The sequence below is a fragment of the Narcine bancroftii genome, chromosome 2, assembly GCF_036971445.1.
Source record: "Narcine bancroftii isolate sNarBan1 chromosome 2, sNarBan1.hap1, whole genome shotgun sequence".
Lineage (NCBI taxonomy): Eukaryota > Metazoa > Chordata > Chondrichthyes > Torpediniformes > Narcinidae > Narcine > Narcine bancroftii.
In genome coordinates this window covers 68,127,852-68,149,121 of record NC_091470.1, presented here as the reverse complement: position 1 = coordinate 68,149,121, position 21,270 = coordinate 68,127,852, and the positions used below count along the sequence as shown (strand labels likewise).

The window sequence follows — 21,270 nt, the reverse complement described above, 5'->3', positions numbered from 1 at the left end:
AAATGTAGGCTTTTTTTACTGAGGTTAGGTGAAATACAAACCAGAGCACATAGGTCAAAGGTGAACAGAGAAAAATTTAGGGGGAACCTCTTCACACAGAGAATGTGGAAGTGTGGAATGAGCTGCAGCTGAAGTGATGAATGTGGGTTCAATTTTAACATAAGAAGAATTTGGTCAAGTGTATGGATGGGAGGGGTATGGAGGGCTATGGACAGGGTACACGTTAGTGGAACAAGGCAGATAAATAGTTCAGCACAGACTAGAAGGGCCCAAGGGCCTGTTTCGATGCTGTAATATTCTATGCACCTATGTTTGCCATAAAGTATAGTTTCATAGAGTTTTACAGCTCAGAAATGAGCCCTTTCCCCAATTTGTCCATGCACACCAAAGTTTCTACTTAAGTTTGTCCCATTTGCCTCCATTTGGTCCTTTCTAAGTACTTATTCAAATGTCTTTTAAAAATTATAATTGTACCACCTCTACCACTTTAGCAGCTCATTCCAAGTACCCAGCAACCTTTGCATGGAAAAAGGTGCTCCTCAAGTCCCTTATAATGTTTCCTTTAGCCTTAACTCAATGTTGTCTACTCCTCTGTTCTGGGGAATAAATATTGACTGTTTAACGTATCTATGCCACTCATGGTTTTCTATTCCTCTATCAGGCTCCCCTTCAGCCTCCTTCACCCTAGGAAGAATTTCCCTCCCTACCCACCCTCTCTTTATAACTCAAGCCTACTCGTCCAAATAACATTCTTGTAAATGTTGTCTGCTCCCTTTCCAACTTAATGACCTATTCCTGTAGCTGGGTGACCAGAACTGCACACAATTGCCCCAAGACTCATCAACAAGTCCAGTTGTAAGATGAAGTCCTTGCTGCTCTGTTTGATGCCATGATCAATGAAGGCAAGTGTGCCAAATGCTGCCTTCACACTCCTGTCTACCTGCATTGCCACTTTCATAGAACTATGTACCTGCCACCCCAGGCTTCTCTATTCAACAGCTCTCTCCAGGCCCCTTTCATTTACTGTGCAAGTGCTGCCCTGATTTAACCTGATGAAATGAAATGTCTTTCATTTGTCCATTGTAAATTCTATTTGCCGTTCCTTAGCCCACTTCCCCAGTCCATGTCCATCCTCTTCCTGCCTAAATCCTGTTGTAATCTTCACGACGTAGTGTTCTCAATAAATGAACTGTCAACATTTCTCTTTTTTGTTAATTTAAGTACAATTTATTCTCTACACAGTCCTGAAAAACAAGTTTTTAATTTCAACCTCTTAAGCACCACCATTCAAGAGAATTGAAGGCAAAATGTTTGCATTTATTCAATGCTTTTAACATTTCATTTGCTTCATCTATTAATCTTTATTGTAGAAAACTAGTGTACTTAAACATTATTAACCAAGGGGTCCATATTAAATGCCATTTTTGCATGTTCTATACATCATTGGCGGCCAACATGAAAAACCAACCCAGTGAGCAATTTTATTCATTTGCTCTATTTCAGCTTTCATTCTAAGATTTTCAAAGGTATGCTTATTGTCATTAGAATTGACTTTCTTAATTCTTTTGATCAATATATATTTTTGCTGACTTTTTCCAATCATGTTTTATATTTCCAATTAGTAGCATATCATTTAGATTCAAATTTTTTGTTGCTTATATGCTGACAGTGTTTCGTGGACTGTCTGGCACAATATATTCTGTGCTTGAAGCAATTGGATGGGGGTCTGAAAGGTTGGTGGAGACAGAACCTCTCAGCATATTGGACAAGCTCTTGAAATACAGATTGGGAATTGGAGATTTTGGTATCCTGGCAATTTTTAAAAAAATGCAAATTGAATTAAATGTATAATAATTTGTGAAATACATAATCCAATTGATTCATCATAAATTAATCAAAATGAGTACAAACAACAATTTGATTAAATCCATTGATATGCACTCATATAGAAACTACATGTAATATAAAATGAATGGAGATATATATTAGTCTTCAGTTTTGATGTGCTTTGAAATTTGTATATTGGACATTGCTACAAAAGTAATTTGGCTTTTATTCATTCTTGCAATATGGATCTTGTTGACATTGCTAATAATAGGACCATGATCCTTTGTAATGAATGTGGATAAATACGAATTTGACATTTTGTGGAGGATTGGTGGTAGAGTCAGGATAAAATGGAAAATGAGAGTTGTCAGAATATAAATTATGCTTTTTAGATCGTTAAAAATGTCCAATGAAGTGGAAGAACTAAAATTTTGAAATGCAAATGTATATCTCTAAAAGTGGGACTCAAAAGGTAAATGGTTATCTGAATTGTCAAAAATATTGAACAGCAAGTATGAAATTGAAGCTAGGATAAATTGTTTTTGTTCTGTGTACTCAATTAAAAAAGATGTGTGCCCCATAGATTTATTGAGAAATTGCTTGACATAATTTACGTGGTGAAATTTGAAAGTCTGCAGATGCTGTGATTGTAGAACAAACACAAAAATGCTAGAGAAACTCAACATATCTTGTAGCATCCATAGGAGGTAAAGATATATAACCAACATTTTTGGCCAAAGCCCTTCTTCAAGGTATGCAAAAAAAGTAGGTAGGTGTCTAAATAAAAGGCTGGGGAGAAGGGAAATAGGTCAGGGGAAGAGCACAGTCCAACAGACCAAAAATGAAAAATTATTAGAAGATGCACAAATGAACTCTGAGGTATTGTCCTCCAGTTTGCAGGTGGCCTCAGTCTGGCAATGCACGACACGATTAACATGGTGGGGTATTGAAATGGGTTACCACTTAGACAGAGCCAAGGTGCTGAATGAAGCGATCTCCCAGTCTATGTCCAGGCTCTCCAATGTATAGGAGACCTCAATGGGATCACCAGATGCATTAGGTCACCCCTACAGATTCACAAGTAAAGTGTTGATTGATATGAAAGGGCTGATTGGGGCCCCCTAATGGTGATTAGGAAGGAGGAGATGTTGGCACAAGTGTGGCACTTCCTGCAGTCACAGGGGTAGGTACCAATGGAGTGATTGATGTGAAGGGAGGAGTAACCAGAGAGTTACAGAGGGAGTGGTTCCTGCAGAAGGTAGAGAGGAGAAGATGTGTGTGGTGCTGGGATCACATATTTGAAGTGCTTAAGCATTTGGAGAACATCTCAGATGATCTGTCATGGAAGACGTTGTCCTGAGGACATCTCCCAGCTCCAACCCCACACGGCCTGGCTCCCGCTATATTGTTTCTCAATCCCATTCTACCTAGTTCTACTTCCTACCCAAGATTCACAAACTGAGTTGTCCCAGTAAACTCATTGTTTCAGCATGCTCCAGCCCCACAAAACTGGTATCCAGAGACCTCAACTCAGATTTCTCCCCCTCTGGTCCAGTACCTTCCCACCTACATCCGCGATATTTCATTTGCCCTCCATCACTTCAACAACTTACAGTTCCCTGAACTCGATTGCCTCATCATCATCATCACAGTACATCAACATTCCCTATACTGAAGGCCTCAAAGCCCTTCATTTCTTCCTCAACAATAGACCCAACCAGTCATCCTCCTCCACAACCCTCCTTCAGCTGGCAAAATTTGTCCTCGTCCTCACTAATTTTTCCTTTAACTTATCCCACTTTCTCCAAGTCAGGGGTATGCCTGCCTTTTTGTTGGCTATGTGGAGCAATCCATGCTCCAAGTCAACACTGGCAAGGCTCCTCAACTCTTCCTCTGCTTATTGATGACAACTTTGGTACTGCCTCAAGCACCAATGGTGAGCTTATTGACTTTATACACTTGGCTGTCAACTTCCACCCTAACCTCAAATTCACTTGTTGCATCTCTAGCAACACTTTCCCCTTTCTCGATTTTTCTGTTTCCATCTCAGGAGACAAACTCTCGATGAACATTTTCTGCAAATCCACCAATTCCCACATCTGCTTTGATTACACTTCTTTGAAACCTGTCCCCTGTAAGGATTCCATTCCTTTCTTGAATTCCTTGTCTCTTATCACATCTGGTCCCAGGACAGGGACTTCCTCATTTAAGAGGTCCTCTACTACCATCAACTCGGCCCTCAATCACATATCCTCCATTACCCACACATCTGCCCTCTCTCTCTTTATATGAAACAAGGACAGGATTCCCCTGGTCCTCACCACCACCCCATTAAACTCTACATCCAACATATCATCCTCCACCATTTCTGCCAACTACTATGTGATCTCACTACTAGAGACATCATCCCCACTCCTCCCCTCTCTGCTTTCCACAGGGACATCTCTCTTTGTGGCTCCATGCTCTCTTCCCATCAATTAACCCCTTGGCACCTACCCTGGGACCACAGGAGGTTCTCCACTTGTGCTCCCACTACCATTTGGGATCCCTACTGTCCTTCCAGATGAAGTAACATTGCGTGAATCTGCAGAGGTCATCTACTGCATCCCGTGCTCCCGTTGTGGTCTGCTCAACATCAGATAGACTGGACACAGATTGAGAGATCACTTCGTTCTGCACCTTTGCTCTGTGCACCATGATAGTGAGGATCTCCCAGTGACAACATATTTCATTTCCCCACCCTGGTCTTCTGCACTACCAGAATGAGATCACCTACAAGTTGGAGGAACAACACTTTGTATTCCATCTGGGCACTCCCTTCAACCAAATGACAGTTTGTGTTTTCCCCCATCCCCACTCATAGTTTCTCCCCATCCCTATTTCTTTTCTTTCTATATCTCTCACCCATTCCTGTGTACCTCTTTCCTGTTGTCTCCTTTCCCCCACCTCTGCATTCACCAAGCTTCCCCCACTCACCCATGATCATTTCTCTCCCTTCCTCTTCTTCTGTCTTTCTATCCATCCAATTATCACTTTTTGTCTTCTTCCCTTTCTCAGCCTTTTTATTCAGGTGCTTTCTGCTCCTCCTACCTTGAAGAAGGACTCAGGCTTGAAACCTCTATGGACGCTGGAGACTTGCTGAGTTCCTTCAGCATTTTTGTATTTTTACTTAAATAATTTATAATAGATTTGAATATCTGCTTCTAGGCTTAGGATAGAGGTGATTAAGGGAGAGGAAGTCTCAATTTATAAGCTCAGAGGGATGATGAGAATATTAGTGAATAATTAAAGGAGCCATAAAAATGATAAATATATAAAGCAAAATTTTTTCATCCAATAAAATTTAGAAAAGATGCTATATTTAAGAGGTAATTGGACTCATTTTAAATAAAAAGTTGAATGAAAATAACCAATTAATGGCCTCCTTTTGTGCAATTACTAATTGCATATTTATCTTGCTGTATTCTTGACTTTATTTTGCCTCATTATTGACTTGTGCTTTTTGTTTCCATTTATCAATTTTGTTGTTTTATGCGATGTTAAAATATATTCCAAATTTCTGTAATTTAGCTTTAATTTGTAAAGACAAATCAGTCTTCTTCCCTCATCCATTGCATATTCTAATACCAGTATTTATTTCACAGAACATGTCCCACTATAGATATTTGTATGCATAATGCCACTCTTTTCTGTGTGTTACGTTATGCATTATCTGTCTGACTACCTGCCCTGGAGTCTTTGACTATCTCCTCCTTCAGTCCTCCTATTCCTTGAATTATGTCCCTTACCCCCAAAGCCACTCATTAATTTCTCTTTTGCCTCCCCCAAAATCTTGCCAATCCCTCCAGCCCCCTCGGTGTTTGACGATGTCCCTTTTGCCATGTCCATTGTTTTCTTCTTATTGAAGTCTTTTATGACAGCACTCATTACCTCTTATTCTGATTTTTTAATTTTTATTAAACTTTTTGTTATTTCTTTATTTTCACCTTTATCTCCTTTCCTCCTCCCACATGGTCAAAATAAAGATTGTATAAAGCCCTTTCAATTTGTGCAATTGTGTTCTGTGATCTGGGAAAGTTTATCAAGAGTATTGGATTGTCGAACTTAAGAATAAAGTTTTGTTTTGTATAGTTTTCAGACATGCAGGGTGCATTTGCATTTCTTTTATTGGTCCAGGTGCAGTTCCTTGTCATGTTTGTCCTGTTTTACAGTTTGTACGCAACTTCTTGTATCCAGATCAGATGAAGAGAACATAAGTTCCTACCTGCAACTCATTGACAAATGTGTGGTTCATGAGGTGAGAATAAATACAAAATTTAAAAATGCGATAACCTATTCAGTAAAACCTACAATTTGAAGCTTCACAAGTTTAAATATGTCTGCCCATCCACTTCTTGCTATTTAATATGAAATAATTTTGGGAGCAAGTTTTATCTTTCCCATTTACTGTCATTTGTGTAAAAGACTGGAAATGAAAAGTGAATTACAAGTCAAGAACAACACAGAGTTAGTACATTTTCTATCATTTGTTTCTGGAAAGATTGCCCAGTTACTTTTATAGCTTGTAAGCAGTTCAAGCTTATCTTTACATCCAGGACATTGACATTAGGAATAGGCCATGGGGCTCTTATCCGAAGAATTTCTGATTCTATGGATTCTTCCACTCTATTCTCAAAAGTTCAGTTCAGAGGCCTGAATCGAATTGACATCACGAAAATAGTCAATTCGTACATAATGCAGCTTGGCCAAGGGAATCTATAACAAACTACTGTCTCTGCTCAATAGTTCAACAATTAATTTGGTTTGCAAAAAGTGACAAGGAGATTGAATATCAAGATTAAGAAATACACAATCAATAGATGCACCGTGCAGAATAGATGATGCAAAGTTTGGACAGACGATTAGTTTTCAGTTTATGTATGTCATAATGGTGTTCACTTTTGATTCTGAAGATAACTAAACTCCAAATTTTAGTTATACTTAAAAATGTTGCATAATTATTTGCATTCAAATAAGTCCTTTTCATATCAACCAGTTGTGTGAGTAAATATTTTTCTGTATTCCAAAGATGCAAGCAAGGTTGAGTTAAATTGTTTGTAATTAATGTATTTTGTATACCTGTGCTGAGGGGTCAACTATATAATAAAGTTATTTATTAGTTACATTGGTTTTATGGCTTCAGATTAAATTAAAAGGTATAATAGTGAATAAGCATTGGTAGACACTGAAATATAATATTGTTAATGATAATTCTCAATGTATGTATCATTGATAAACTATGGAAAAAAATGACTTAATAAGAGGCTGCAATTTGATTGCAAGGGAAGGTTTGTGAAGATGGAAAAAGAACCAATGGGGCTGAGAATTTTAGAATTTCTTGAAGAATGATGAGAAAATTGATCAAAGGGGTAAATGATATGAATGTAAACTAGTTAAAACCATTAAAATAGATTATGATGAAAAGTATTGATTTAAATATTTCTCAAATTAAGATCAGGGGAATTTGAAGAACAAAGCAAAGACATAAAATGCGTGTAATACCTATCTTCACAGCAAAAGGCAATAATAGATGACTGTTACGAGTCTGCCACCTACTACGATTGGTTATCTTTGTCTTTTGCTGTGAAGACCAATATCACAAGCATTTTATATCTTTGATTTTTTCTTAATCTTATTACAAAGGCTTAAAACAGAGGGGAATTTAATTAGCATCACTGGAGGGCGGGGGGACGGGGGGGTGGGTTGTGTGGGTGGCAGGTACAGGAAAATAAGATGACAAATCCCTGGACCTGATGGCTAATTGATTTTAAAATAGATGGTTTGATTCATTGGTTGTTGAATCTTGGAAACCTTTCTGGAAAACTGCAAATATGTTACATCATAGACCAGCAACAATAGAAATTCACCAAGACAATGTTATTTTAAAAAACAATATTTTTATTAATAATTATTAATAATATAATATCTTACTTAAATCTAAATTTAACCCCAATTATGCACAAGCATAGCTATGTTTGTATGTATGTATGTGGATTACCTATGTATGTGGATTACCTAAACCATTATAGCTTAGGCACAATTCTAAAAAATTCAAAGTTCAATCTTAGAAATCCTGTGTTGAAACCCAGAACCTTTAAATTGATGATCAGAAATAATTATGAAGTAGATGAGACACAGAGTGATCAAATTCCTCAAAATTTATGAATCCTTGTCGAGCTGCTTCCAGAAAAATTTTCTTTAATATAAATGATTGTCACAACTCCCCTCTTCCTTGCATAGGGGAAACAAAATGTGTGACTTCCACCATGTTTCCAAAGACCCAGGCAAGGGTCAGACGAATGACCATCAGAATAATCACTATCAAATTAAGCAATTATCCTGCTTCTTTTACCCAGACATGGGTCAATCAAAAATGACAATTACAAGGGTCACAGTGGTTCAATGTTTCTTCTGACAAAGAGAGACAGCAGAAGTGTCCATTTCACACAAAGTTACTTCATTTCTGTCTCTTGCAGATCTCTGGTTACTTATTAATCATTTTGCTTCTTCAAGACTCTCTGTCATATGACTTGCTTGATCAATACTGAAATCATTTCTGTTTCAATTTCCCAAAAATATGACTCATAATCATATGACTTGTAAATGTCCCATCTGATCCTTATTCCTGAAATAACCATTGTTCTTTCGGTCTTTCAAACCATTAACTTTGTTTATGGTTCCTTCTTGATGGTGCCTTCTGTCTGACCACAAACTCTGGATGATTTTGCTGTGAAAAGGTTTTGTTATGAAATGTTTTCAGCCTGTGTGTTTACTAAATAAAGTGTGGTCACTAAATAAAATGTGAGCTTATAACACCTCCCCCCAACAAAAGAATTTTTGAGCTTTTAAGAGCCAAAATTTTAACTGCATCCTAGATTTTTAAATATTACATTCATACATGATATAAGACAGACAAATGAAATATTTTTCAATAATGTTTCAAACATTGCAGATGTAAATGTCAAAATGCTCAAAGCCAGTACAAGGGACTATACTGTATTGTACTCTATGGTAGTATATTTCTTTTGATGTTCATTGACTTTCTTGGATATGTAAGCCACTGGATGGTCAATATCATCACCATCATTCTTTTGTAATAGAACAGCTCTCACAACTTCATCACCAGCGTCAACTGCTAAAGAAAATGGCCTCTCAAAGTCAGGTGACTTAAGCACAGGCTTGTGATGTAAAGTGGCTTTCAATTTCCTGACAAAATTTTGACCAAACAAACTTTTCACCCTTCTTCAGAAGGTTAGTTAAAGGAAGAGCGATATCAGCAAAATTTTTACAGAACTTTCTATAATACCCTACCATTCCCAAAAGCCTCCTAACAGCTTTCTTACCCGTGGGGAAGGGAAACTCAGAAATCGTCTGAACTCTCGCCTGAGCAGGCGCCAACTAACCTTGACCAACAACATAACCAAGAGAAGTCACAATAGCATGGCCAAATTCACTTTTAGCTGAATTAACAGTAAGGTTTGGTTTTAAAAGTTTGTCACATAATTCTTCTAACTCAGAGATATGTGGTTCCCAAGTGTCATTCCCTGTAGCCAAATCATCAATATAAGCATCTGTGTGCTCTAAACCTTGAATCACAGAATTAATCATTCTTTGGAATGTTCCTGGAGCATTTCTCATTCCAAATGGTAAAACATTATATAACCCTGATGAAGTTGCAAATGGAGAAATGTCCCCACCCCTATCTGTTAAGGGAACACACAGTGACCTTTTAATAAGTCCATCTTTGTAAGAAACTTAGCCTTTCCAACCTTATCCACACAATCATCCACCTTAGGGTTAGGATAAGAGTCTATCTTTGTTACTGCATTAACTTTTCTATAATCAGTGCAAAATCTAACCGTCCCATCTGATTTAGGCACCAGGACACAAGGTAAACTCCAATCTGAGCTTGAATGTCTAATAATATCTTTCTTTATCTAATAATATCATCTCTCAATCTACCAGTTTACACTTTTCAACATTCATTCAATTTGGTTTGGCATCTCAGGCACATCTGGAAACAGGTTCCAAAATGTTAAAAGTAGCTGTTCCATTTGTTCCTTTCCCGGTGCTGAAGTTGAGCCAACTTATCATCTAAATTCTTCGAAATACTGGAATTCGACAGAAGAATTGGGGACAATGTTTTGTTTGAAGTGACACTCACAGGAATCAGCTTGTACTGTCTCATGATCCCTAAACTCCTCAGTTTTATCAACAACCAATACCTCTGGTGAAGGCTGTTCCTTGCTAAAAGGCAAGTTCTGAAAATAGGATTTTAACATATTGACATGGCAACTCTGTGTTTTACGTCTCTGATCAGATGCTCTAACTATGTGTTTCATCTCTTTGAATACATGCATCTGGCACTGCCTCTATTTCTACCTTTTTCCTCAGCATGGAACAATTTGCTATCACGTGATCAGATTTCTTACATTTGTGGCAAAGGTGACTTGAAGGTTTTTCCCTTTCTTGCCTCCCTTCTTCTTTAGCCCTAGCACTACTTCCTGCTCTATTTTCTAACTTGGATAGTCCATATTACCTTTTTGGAAGGTTCTACTTGGTACAAATTTAACCTTGTGAGTTAAAGCCAACTCATCCGCTAATTTAGCAGATTCCTGCCAAGTTTCCACTCCCTTTTCATCTAAATATGCTTTTATATCATTAGGAATGCACCTCTTAATTTCCCCAACTTATACCAGCTATTTCAATCAGTTATAGTCATCACCATGTATAGCTTTTGATGTGCACCATCGGTCACACAGTTGTCAAATGCAAAATCCATGGAAGACTGGTTCATCAATTTTCTCAAATTCCAGAATTTTTGTCTGTAAGCTTCTAAAACCAATTCATAAGTCTTGAGCACAGCTTGCTTTTCAATATTATAAACAGCAGCATGCTGGATTGTAAGGGCAGAGTAAATCTGCTGGGATTTCTCTATCACACGTTGTAACATGAAGGTCCAGTGGTCTTTCGCAAAATGCTGGAAGTATTTATCAATGTCAACCTCATTAAATGGAGGAACTAACCTAGTGTCCCTACTGCTCATAAACCTCTCACTAGTACCAGAAGGTGGAATTCTGCTTTTCACCTTCTCTTTTTAAACCACCTTTGCTTCCCTGCTTCGTCCAATCTACGTTTTTCTAACTTGAGCTTGAACTGCCTTTTCTTCTCTGCTTGCTTCAATCGACGTTTTCTACCTCTAACTCAAATACACATAGCTCAAACTGCCTTTTCTTCTCTGCTTCCTCCCTTTGAAACCTGCGTCTTTCTTGCTCAATCTGTTGCAACTTTATCCGCTGCTCAAGGGAATTACTCTCAGGAAACTGTTCTAACTCCTCCTCTCCAAACTTCTCCATTGCTATATAGTGTTCAAGTATAACTCTCTAAATCTCTGCCTTTTTCATCGACAGTTTTACCTCTGCAAGTTCCAACTTTTGGGCGATAGCTATCAACTCACTCCCTTTTGCCCTCTGAGGATTGTGATCCCAAAAACTCATCCGTATCCATTGCTGCTGTTTTTTCACATACACAAACCTTTCAAAAAGGAATTTAACCAATTAAAATTGAAAATCAATCAATAAATAAGCTCCAATTTTGTTTGGATCCTGGACGAATCCCCAATTTGTTACATCATAGACCAGCAACAATAGAAATTCACCAAGACAATGTTATTTTTAAAACAATATTTTTTATATTACTTAAATCTGAACTTAACCCTAATCATGCGCAAATGTGTGTGTATATTTTATCCAGAGTAGGTCCTTTGCAGTTTGAATCAGGGGAATATATAATCCAGAGTAGGTCCTTTGCAGTCGGAATCAGGGGAATATATAATCCAGAGTAGGTCCTTTGCAGTCGGAATCAGGGGAATATATAATGGGAAATAAGGAAATGGCAGACCAATTAAATTCTTACTTTAGTTCTGTTTTTACAAGAGAGGATACAAATAACCTCCCAAGGATGTTGGGAAACATAGAAACTAATGCAAGGGAGGAACTGAAAGAAATCAGTATCTCTAAGGACATGGTCTTAGGGAAATTGAAGGGATTGAAGGCAGATAAATCCCAAGGGCCTGATAATCTACATCCTACGGTTCTTAAGGAAGTGGCCTTTCAGATAGCAGATGCTTTAAGAATTATTTTCCAGAACTCGATAGACTCAGGATCAGAACCCATGGATTGGAGGGTAGCTAATGTTACCCCACTATTTAAAAAGGGGGGGTAGAGAAAAAGCGGGGAATTATAGGCCGGTGAGCCTTACATCAGTAGTGGGCAAAATGATGGAATCCATTATTAAGCATGTAATAGCGGAGCATATGACTAGCAGAGAAGGGATCGGACAGAGTCAACATGGATTTACAAAAGGTAAATCGTGTTTGATTGGAATTCTTTGAGATGGTGACAGGTGAAATAGATGGGGGAGAGCCAGTGGATGTGGTATACCTGGACTTCCAAAATTCCTTCGATAAGGTCCCGCATAAACGACTGGCTTCCAAAATCAAGGCTCATGGGATTGGGGGCAAAGTATTGATGTGGATTGAGAACTGGCTGGCAGGTAGAAGACAGAGAGTTGGGATAAATGGCTCGTTTTCTGAGTGGCAGGCGGTGACCAGTGGGGTGCCACAGGGATCTGTCCTGGGACCCCAGCTGTTCACAATTTACATTAATGATCTGGATGAGGGGATTGGATGGAATATCTCGAAATTTGCAGATGACACTAAGCTAGGAGGGGTTGTGTGCACGGAAGAGGGGGTCAAGAAGCTCCAGTGTGATTTGGATAAATTGAGGGACTGGGCAGATACATGGCAAATGCACTACAATGTGGATCAATGTGAGGTTATCCACTTTGGTAATACAAACCGGAGGGCAGATTACTATTTGAATGGCAATAGATTAAGAGATGGGGAAGTGCAGAGAGACCTAGGGGTACTTGTACACCAGTCTCTGAAGGCGAGCATGCAGGTACAGCAGGCGGTTAAAAAGGCAAATGGTATGTTGGCCTTCATATCAAGAGGGTTTGAGTATAGGAACAAGGATACCTTACTGCAGCTGTACAGGGCCTTGATGAGACCCCACCTGGAGTATTGTGTGCAGTTTTGGTCACCTTATCTAAGGAAGGATGTTCTTGCAATGGAGGGAGTGCAGAGGCGATTCACCAGGCTAATACCTGGAATGGCAGGAATGACTTATGAGGAAAAATTGCGCAAATTGGATTGTACTCCCTAGAGTTTAGAAGATTGAGAGGGGATCTCATAGAGACCTTTAAAATTCTGGCAGGACTGGACAGAATGGATGCAGGTGGGATGTTTCCAATGATGGGAAAATCCAGAACCCGGGGCCATGGTTTGAGGATAATAGGCAAACCATTTAGGACCGAGATGAGGAGGAATTTCTTGACCCAGAGGGTGGTGAATCTGTGGAATTCATTGCCACAGAGGGCAGTAGAGGCAGGTTCATTAAATATATTTAAGAGGGAATTCGATCTATTTCTTCAGTATAAGGGTATTAAAGGTTACGGAGAGAAGGCGGGGACAGGGTACTGAACTTTAAGATAAGCCATGATCTCGTTGAATGGCGGAGCAGGTTCGAAGGGTCGAATGACCTGCTCCTATCTTCTATGTTTTTTCTATGTTTCTAAACCATTACAGCTTAGTTACAATTCTGGAAAGTCAATTCAAAGTTCAATCTTAGAAATCCTGTTCAGAACCCAGAGCCTTTAAACTGATGTTCAGTAGTAATTATGAAGTAGAAGAGAAGCAGCAGAAGTGTCCATTTCACACATCACTTAATTTCTGTCTCTCAATACTGAAATCTTTTCTGTTTCAATTTCCCAAAAACATGACTCATAATTATATGACTTGTTAATGTCCCATCTGGCCTTTCTTCCTAAAATAACAACCACTGTTCTTTTCTTCTTTCAAACCATTAACTTTGTTTATGGTTCCTACTTGATGGTGCCTGCTGCCTGACCACAAGCTGAGGATGGTTTCGCTGTGAAAAGGATTTATTATGAAATGTTTTCAACCTGTGTGTTTTCTAAATAAAGTGGGCTTACCAAATAAAATGTGATCTTGTATCGCTATTCAGGAAAGATGGAAGAGAGAAAAAAGCTACTTAGTTGAACTTCAGATCTTGGCAAAATACTGGAATCTATTAATGAGCAAATAACAAAACATGTAAAGAAATGTGACATGCTTGAACTGAGTTTGCATAGCTTTTATCAGAAGGTGATCATGCTTAGAGGCACAGAGACCATTGTAGGGACCTCAGCCATTGACAGTTTTATTAAATTCTGAGAGGAAGGAATCAAGTGTATGCTTTTTGAGCTTTCTGATCGTGGATCCAGGATAACTCTGTGAAATATAACACTTTTCACTTTAGTGGGAAGAATAGAAAAAAGAGAATATTATTAAATGTTGATGTTCAGAACACCTGGATTCGATGATGCAAGATGAAGTTAGTTTGTAGCTAATTAAATTGTTGGTAAAATTAGGAAGGAATTCAAACCTTTTGCGTCAGGAGGTAAGGTTGTCCCTGCAGTAAAGTATCCAATACTGAGACTGAATGGGGAATTGTTGCCAGTGAAAGTGTTGAGCAAACTGATTTAAAAGCTATATTTAAAAACTTTGCCAGTGAAAAAAATGCTGGACAGGGTCATTTCAATGAGATACAGCAGCAGAAACAACAAGTGACAAACTGAGAGATAAAACAAACAGGCTGTCAGGTACAGAAACAAACAAATTGTGATGAGTCAGCCATTTTAAATGTTTCTCCGATAGATCAGAATTCAGATTTTAAACTTGAAAATAAGGAAATTGTTAAAAAGGGGGTAAGATCAAGTTTACCAGAGGATGGTATTTCATTGGGAATGATTTGCCAGAGGATTAAGTGTCCCTGCAGTGAAATTAGTAGATGAAATAGAGATAGATTCAGATATATGCCCAGTGTGTGCAGTGACAAGGGTGATGGAGAGAAAGTTTGTCAGTGAAAACAGTGAAGTACAAAAGGTTGGAAGTCTGTGACAATGAACAGTGGCAAAAAAGGAATTGTCACTATCCAAAGTAAAATTGATAGAAAGACAAAGTGAAGATACTGATCTTGCTGAAGTTGTTTGTATTGTGTTGTTTAAGAATTTGAAATCTATCAAAAACGCATGATAGATTATAATTTAAAATTTCGACCTTTCAGAGATACACAACATAAGTGGCTTTTAAATAAATAAGACCACTTATTTAAAAGTAGTTTCCAAATCCTTTGAAAAGAATCTGTGCTCTCTTTATTAACAGAAGGAACACCCAATGGTATTTTAAAAGAAAATGGTCACTCTGACTGCTCCTTTAAGAAAAGAGAGGCAGCCTCATGTGCCCAGAAGATGATACCCCTGTTTGAAGAATCTCTCTCTGAAAGACAGCTCATCAAGAGACTTGTGAATTTAAACAGAACTGAAAATATAATGTTTAAAATACTTCATAATTATTTCTGAACTGAAATTTAAAAGGATCCTGAAGTCAACAAGATGTTTGAAACTGGACTTTAAAATTGACTTTTTCAGAATCAAGCTTAAATTGTAATGCTTTTGGACTTTAACACACATAAACTTACGTTTTCACATAGTGGGGTTAAATTTAGAGTTAAGTTTAGATCTAAAGTAAGAGATGTTATGTTATTAATAGTTTAACAAAAACATTTTGAATTTACCATTGTCTGGTGAAGCTTCCTTTGCTGTTCCTTTGTTAGTACGAATATGATTTTGTTAGTTCGTAACAATTGTTATGAGCAAGTCATGAAATTCAGTGTTTTGCGACAGCATCATAGTACCAACATTCATATTATAACTATCTTAGAACATTACTATAAAAAAATTAAAATACTAGTGCACGAAAAGTAAGGCAGTGTCTTTGCTTCATTGATTATTCAGGAATCTGCTGGCAGCATGGAAGAAGCTGTCCTTGTGCCGTTGAGTGCTCGTCTTTATGCTCCTGTACCTTTTTCCCCAATGGTAGGAGAGTGAAGAGGGCACGGCCTGGGCTGTCCTAGAGGGGGATCAATATGTTTGCAAGGAGGTTCACCAGTGCCATTCAAGTGGCAGTGGGGTGGGACCAGAGCATCATAGCAGCAACTGAAGGGGTTGAGAGAATGGCAGATGTCATGGCAAGTAATTCTGTAAGGAAGTACAGGAAGATACAGGCAAATGAACACAGTGAGACTTGGCTATTCTGTGTTTATTTTAATATAAAAAGTTATTGTTAAGGTGGATGGACAGAGGCTGGATAAGTACTAGGAATAATGATGTAGCTATTTCTGAGACTTGACTGCAAGAAGGACAGAATTGGGAGCCCAGTGTTCCTGAGTTCTATTCTTTTGGATGGAATTGAGAGGGAGGTTTTAAAAATAGCTGGAGGGGCTGTATGACCAATCAGGTAGAGTGTCATTGCTGCATTCAGTGAGGATGTAATGGAGGGTTCATCCACTGAGGCAATATAGGTAGATTTAAAAAAACAAGCAAGGTACAATCTCTGTGATCGGTTTTTGCTGTGGCCCTCCCAATAGCTACTGAGAGATAGAAGAACAGATATGTAGGCAACATATGTGAAAACAACAGGATTGTCATTGTGGAAGACCTGGGTCGACACCAGTACATATGTTACAGGGGGACATTAGCAAGTTAGAGGGGGGCTCGTTTGGGGGGGGGTGCTAGCAGGGACCTACCCGTTGTTAATGCCATCCATCCCTTTGATGTTGGACACGAGGGTGCTCTTTTAATTGCATCGTGTCACTTGATGCTACTGACATTTGATGCACATTAGTGACACGGCTGGGGGCAGGTGGAGAATTGCTAGCGTGCGTCAAGCTAGATGCTGCTGATGCGGGAGGGAGTGGAGTGGGTCTGACAGCCAGGGATGGCCATGTCTTTAGAGGGGGACACAGCACCTCATTTTGGGTGTAGTGTCTGTGGATTCCCCCCCTTGGCGCCGACTCTGTGGAAGACGTTAATTTCCTCAATATTGACTGGGACGTCCTGAATGCCAAAGAATTAGAAGGGGCAGAATTTGTTAAGAGCATATTGGATGGTTTCTTGAAAGCAGTATGTAGATCAGGGGTAGCCAACCTTTTAATTTTTAATCTTTAATTTAGACATGCAGCATGGTAACAAGCCATTTCAGGCTGCGTGTATGCACCCGAAGTGTAGGTTAATTGAGCCCCACGGACACATAGGCCGAAATAGCCTGTTACTGTGCTGTATGTCCTCAGACAGCTCCAAGAAAAGTGCAGAGAACAAAACAAAGAACTCTACATCACCTTTGTTGACCTCACTAAAGCCTTCGACACCGTGAGCAGGAAAGGGCTTTGGCAAATACTAGAGCGCTTCGGATGCCCCCCAACATGGATATCCATGATGCTGAAACAAGCCATGAAAGACCTCAACAATGAAGACGCTGTTTACATCCGGTACCGCACAGATGGCAGCTTCTTCAATCTGAGGCGCCTGCAAGCTCACACCAAGACACAAGAGCAACTTGTCCGTAAACTACTCTTTGCAGACGATGCCGCTTTAGTTGCCCATTCAGAGCCAGCTCTTCAGCGCTTGATGTCCTGTTTTGCGGAAACTGCCAAAATGTTTGGCCTGGAAGTCAGCCTGAAGAAAACTGAGGTCCTCCATCAGCCAGCTCCCCACCATGACTACCAGCCCCCCCCCACATCTCCATCGGGCACACAAAACTCAAAACGGTCAACCAGTTTGCCTATCTCGGCTGCACCATTTCATCGGATGCAAGGATCGACAACGAGATAGACAACAGACTCGCCAAGGCAAATAGCGCCTTTGGAAAACTACACAAAAGAGTCTGGAAAAACAACCAACTGAAAAACCTCACAAAGATTAGCGTATACAGAGCCATTGTCATACCCACACTCCTGTTCGGCTCCGAATCATGGGTCCTCTACCGACATCACCTACGGCTCCTAGAACGCTTCCACCAGCGTTGTCTCCGCTCCATCCTCAATATTCATTGGAACGACTTCATCTCCAACATCGAAGTACTCGAGATGGCAGAGGCCAACAGCATCGAATCCACACTGCTGAAGATCCAACTGCGGTGGGTAGGTCACGTCTCCAGAATGGAGGACTATCGCCTTCCCAAGATCGTGTTATATGGCGAGCTCTCCACTGGCCACCGAGACAGAGGTGCACCAAAGAAGAGGTACAAAGACTGCCTAAAGAAATCTCTTGGTGCCTGCCACATTGACCAACGCCAGTGGGCTGATATCGCCTCAAACCGTGCATCTTGGCGCCTCACAATTCGGCGGGCAGCAACCTGCTTTGAAGAAGACTGCAGAGCCCACCTCACTGACAAAAGACAAAGGAGGAAAAACCCAACACCCAACCCCAACCAACCAATTTTCCCTTGCAACCGCTGCAACCGTGTCAGCCTGTCCCGCATCGGACTTGTCAGCCACAAACGAGCCTGCAGCTGACGTGGACATTACCCCTCCATAAATCTTCATCCGCGAAGCCAAGCCAAAGAAGATGTCTAAATTCAAAATGTAAAATTAAAAGGTTGGCTACCCCTGATGTAGATTGTCCCAACAAGAGAAGGGCCATATGTTATATATTCAGGATAATGTGAACTATTTTGTAACGACATAAGAATACACCCTTCTCTCTGTAGTAACTGTGATGCAGCACTGTGGGGCATATGTATATGAGTGTGTGAACAGTTTCCTGAGATGGTGGAAGGCATCAATAAGTAAAGTCTCCCTTTTTATTTGAATCTTGCATCTCTAAGTTATTTCAGAAGCCTCACAAGTAACACATAGAATAGCATGTTTTGGACTGAAGGCTGTGTGGTTGCAGAGGCTGCAGGAGTGCTGGAGGGAAAGCCATGGACATTCAATGATTCTGGGGGACTCTCTTTTGCTTCATTTTCTGTGGCTGTAAAGGGCGCTGGACAATTTTTTTGCTGATAGTGAATCTTTGCTTTTCGGTTGACTAAAGGAAATTTAATGTAATGTTTCATTTTTTTATTACTTGACAAAAATAATCTTGAAAGTTCCAACATTTATTTAAGAAATTCAGGTTTTTCGCCAATTTTTGAATGGGTAAATACTTATTAATATAAAAATAGTAGCTACAGTAAAACTCCAATTATCCAAAATCAGATTCACAGAAATCCTCATTTATCCAAATTAAAAAAAAAAGGTCAGATAAATGAGGATATCCAAAAAATTAGAAATCCTCATTTATCTGAATTTTTTTCAGAGCCCAACTGACCTCATAGGTTGAAAAAAATGCACTCGACATGAAATTAGAACTCCCTCCCCCCCTCTCTTTCTATTTCTTTTTTATCTTCCCCAATTGACTTTTCTCTCCAACTCTCCCTTTCAAACTGCATGCCACAGTCTCCCAACTGCAAGCAGTGGGAAGAATCCCTTGTCCTGGCGTCATCAAGGAAAGCGGCCTACCAGGTAGGAGCGGGACCTCGGGCTCAGTGGTCTTCCCTCCCTCCCTCGGCACACCGGACGCCGACTCCAAACCCTCCCCTTGGCCTACTACCACACCTGCACACTGGACTCCCTGGTGTGTATGTGAGGTAGGCCTAGGGGAGGATTCAGCGTCGGGAGTTCCAGTGACCAGGAAGACGAACCTGCAGACTCGCCAGTGAGTGTTCTACTGGCCTGGGAAGCCTCACCAGGGATTAGTGGCAGCGGTGAGGACATGTTGGGGGAATTGGCGGTGGCGGTTTGGAGGTCTCAGTAATTGGCGGTTGCGTTGGGTTCATGTCGGTGATCAGTGGCAGACAACTTTTAATTTTTGGTGAGAATCAAACATTATTTTAATGCTTAAAAAGCCTTCCCTTGTTGTTGGTTGTTGTTTAAGATACAAGTGTTTTGCTGTTGCTACTGGGCTGTTTTTTAAAAATGACCAGTTATCTGAAAAAAACATTTATCTGACATAGGCCCAGTCCTGACAATTTCGGATAATCGGAGTCGTACTGTAATTAATAAGCAATTACCTATTTTCTTCATGAGACTCTATCTTTTGCAATATATGCATATATAATTCCATGAACATTTTTTGTTTATGCTCAAAACTATAAAACTATAAAAGATTCACTTGCCTTTGAGATTTGTTTGAAATCTGGCTTGTTTAGCTGAAATGCTCCAATGACTGGTTCGAATCCAGTGCTGTCTGTAAGGAGTTTGTACATGTTCCCCATATCTGTGTGGGTTTCCTCTGCACTCTGGTTTCCTCCACACTTCATAACATTCCAGGGTTTTACCTTAATGGTGGGGGGGGTTTAGCAGCAAGGGTTCATGGGCCACAAGGGCCTGTACCATGCTGCTCGTCTAAATTTTAAAAAAAGATCAATAATTAAATTAAAAATCGTTGTAAAGTTTTCAGATTCAGCTTAAAAAATCCTTCAATATCCAGTATGCACCTTGATGCTTAACACATTGCTTTGTGTAACTATTCAATTACATAATTGTACTTCAAACCCTGTCAAATAGACATAATATTTGTTGGAACTTTTTTGAAAAGAGCATCCTGTCACTATTACTCTATCAGCTAATTTTGCCGAACCAGGTTTACTAGTATTTTATGTCTTTATAATTCCTGTAATTTCTTGTCACAAAGGGTTTTGCAACTTCGTTATGAAAAAGATAATGAAGATTGTTCATGAGATACCTTTTGATTATTCAGTTTATAATTGCACCCAATGTATAGAAATTAAATTTCTTTTAATGATGTATATTTTGTGAATGTATTTTTGGTGCTGTAAATCGTTGAAGTGTACATTTATTATACCTGTAAAAACACAGAAATACTGGAGGAACTCAGCAGATCTTGCAATGTCCATAGGAGGTAAACGTATACAATGTTAACCTTCTTTGGACGCAGCAAGACCTGATTTTCCACAGCATTTCTGTGATTTTTTTAAAAAACGACAATCACAGCATCTGCAGACTTTTGTGTTTCACGTTTATTATACACCTGTCATATTTATTCAAGAAATCCATAAAAATACAAAAATGTCCAGAACAACACTGATACCTTGTGGAATATGCTCACTGGGGAAAAGGAAATTCAAATATTTTAATACTAATCAGTGTGAAATATATTAAACCCTTTTAATGAAAAAATCCTGTTATTATTAAATTATGTTTAATTAATGCATGATGACCAAGTGAAAATACTAATTTTAAATTGTAAATATGGTGCAATGACATTTTACAGTTTTAATTAAAATTATTTGCTTTTCTCAAAGGCTTTTACCGAAACACAGAAGAAAAGATTATTGTCCTGGAAACAGCAGGTTCAGAAGCTCTTTAGATCTTTCCCCCGGAAATCTCTCTTGGAAATGCCAGGCTATAGACAGCAAAGAAAGTGTGTTTTAATGTTTAC

At 39.2% G+C, this 21,270-nt stretch overlaps 1 protein-coding gene across 3 annotated transcripts in view; it reads left to right on the top strand.

The window, feature by feature from the left end:
* samd4a (sterile alpha motif domain containing 4A) overlaps nucleotides 1-21,270 on the top strand; it is a 152,375-nt gene that overhangs the window by 101,500 nt on the left and 29,605 nt on the right. For all 3 annotated transcript variants that reach the window (XM_069916947.1, XM_069916946.1, XM_069916948.1), the window contains exons 8-9: nucleotides 6,039-6,124; nucleotides 21,134-21,252. In XM_069916947.1, the coding sequence (XP_069773048.1) occupies nucleotides 6,039-6,124; nucleotides 21,134-21,252 (205 nt within the window). The remainder of the gene's footprint in view (nucleotides 1-6,038; nucleotides 6,125-21,133; nucleotides 21,253-21,270) is intronic.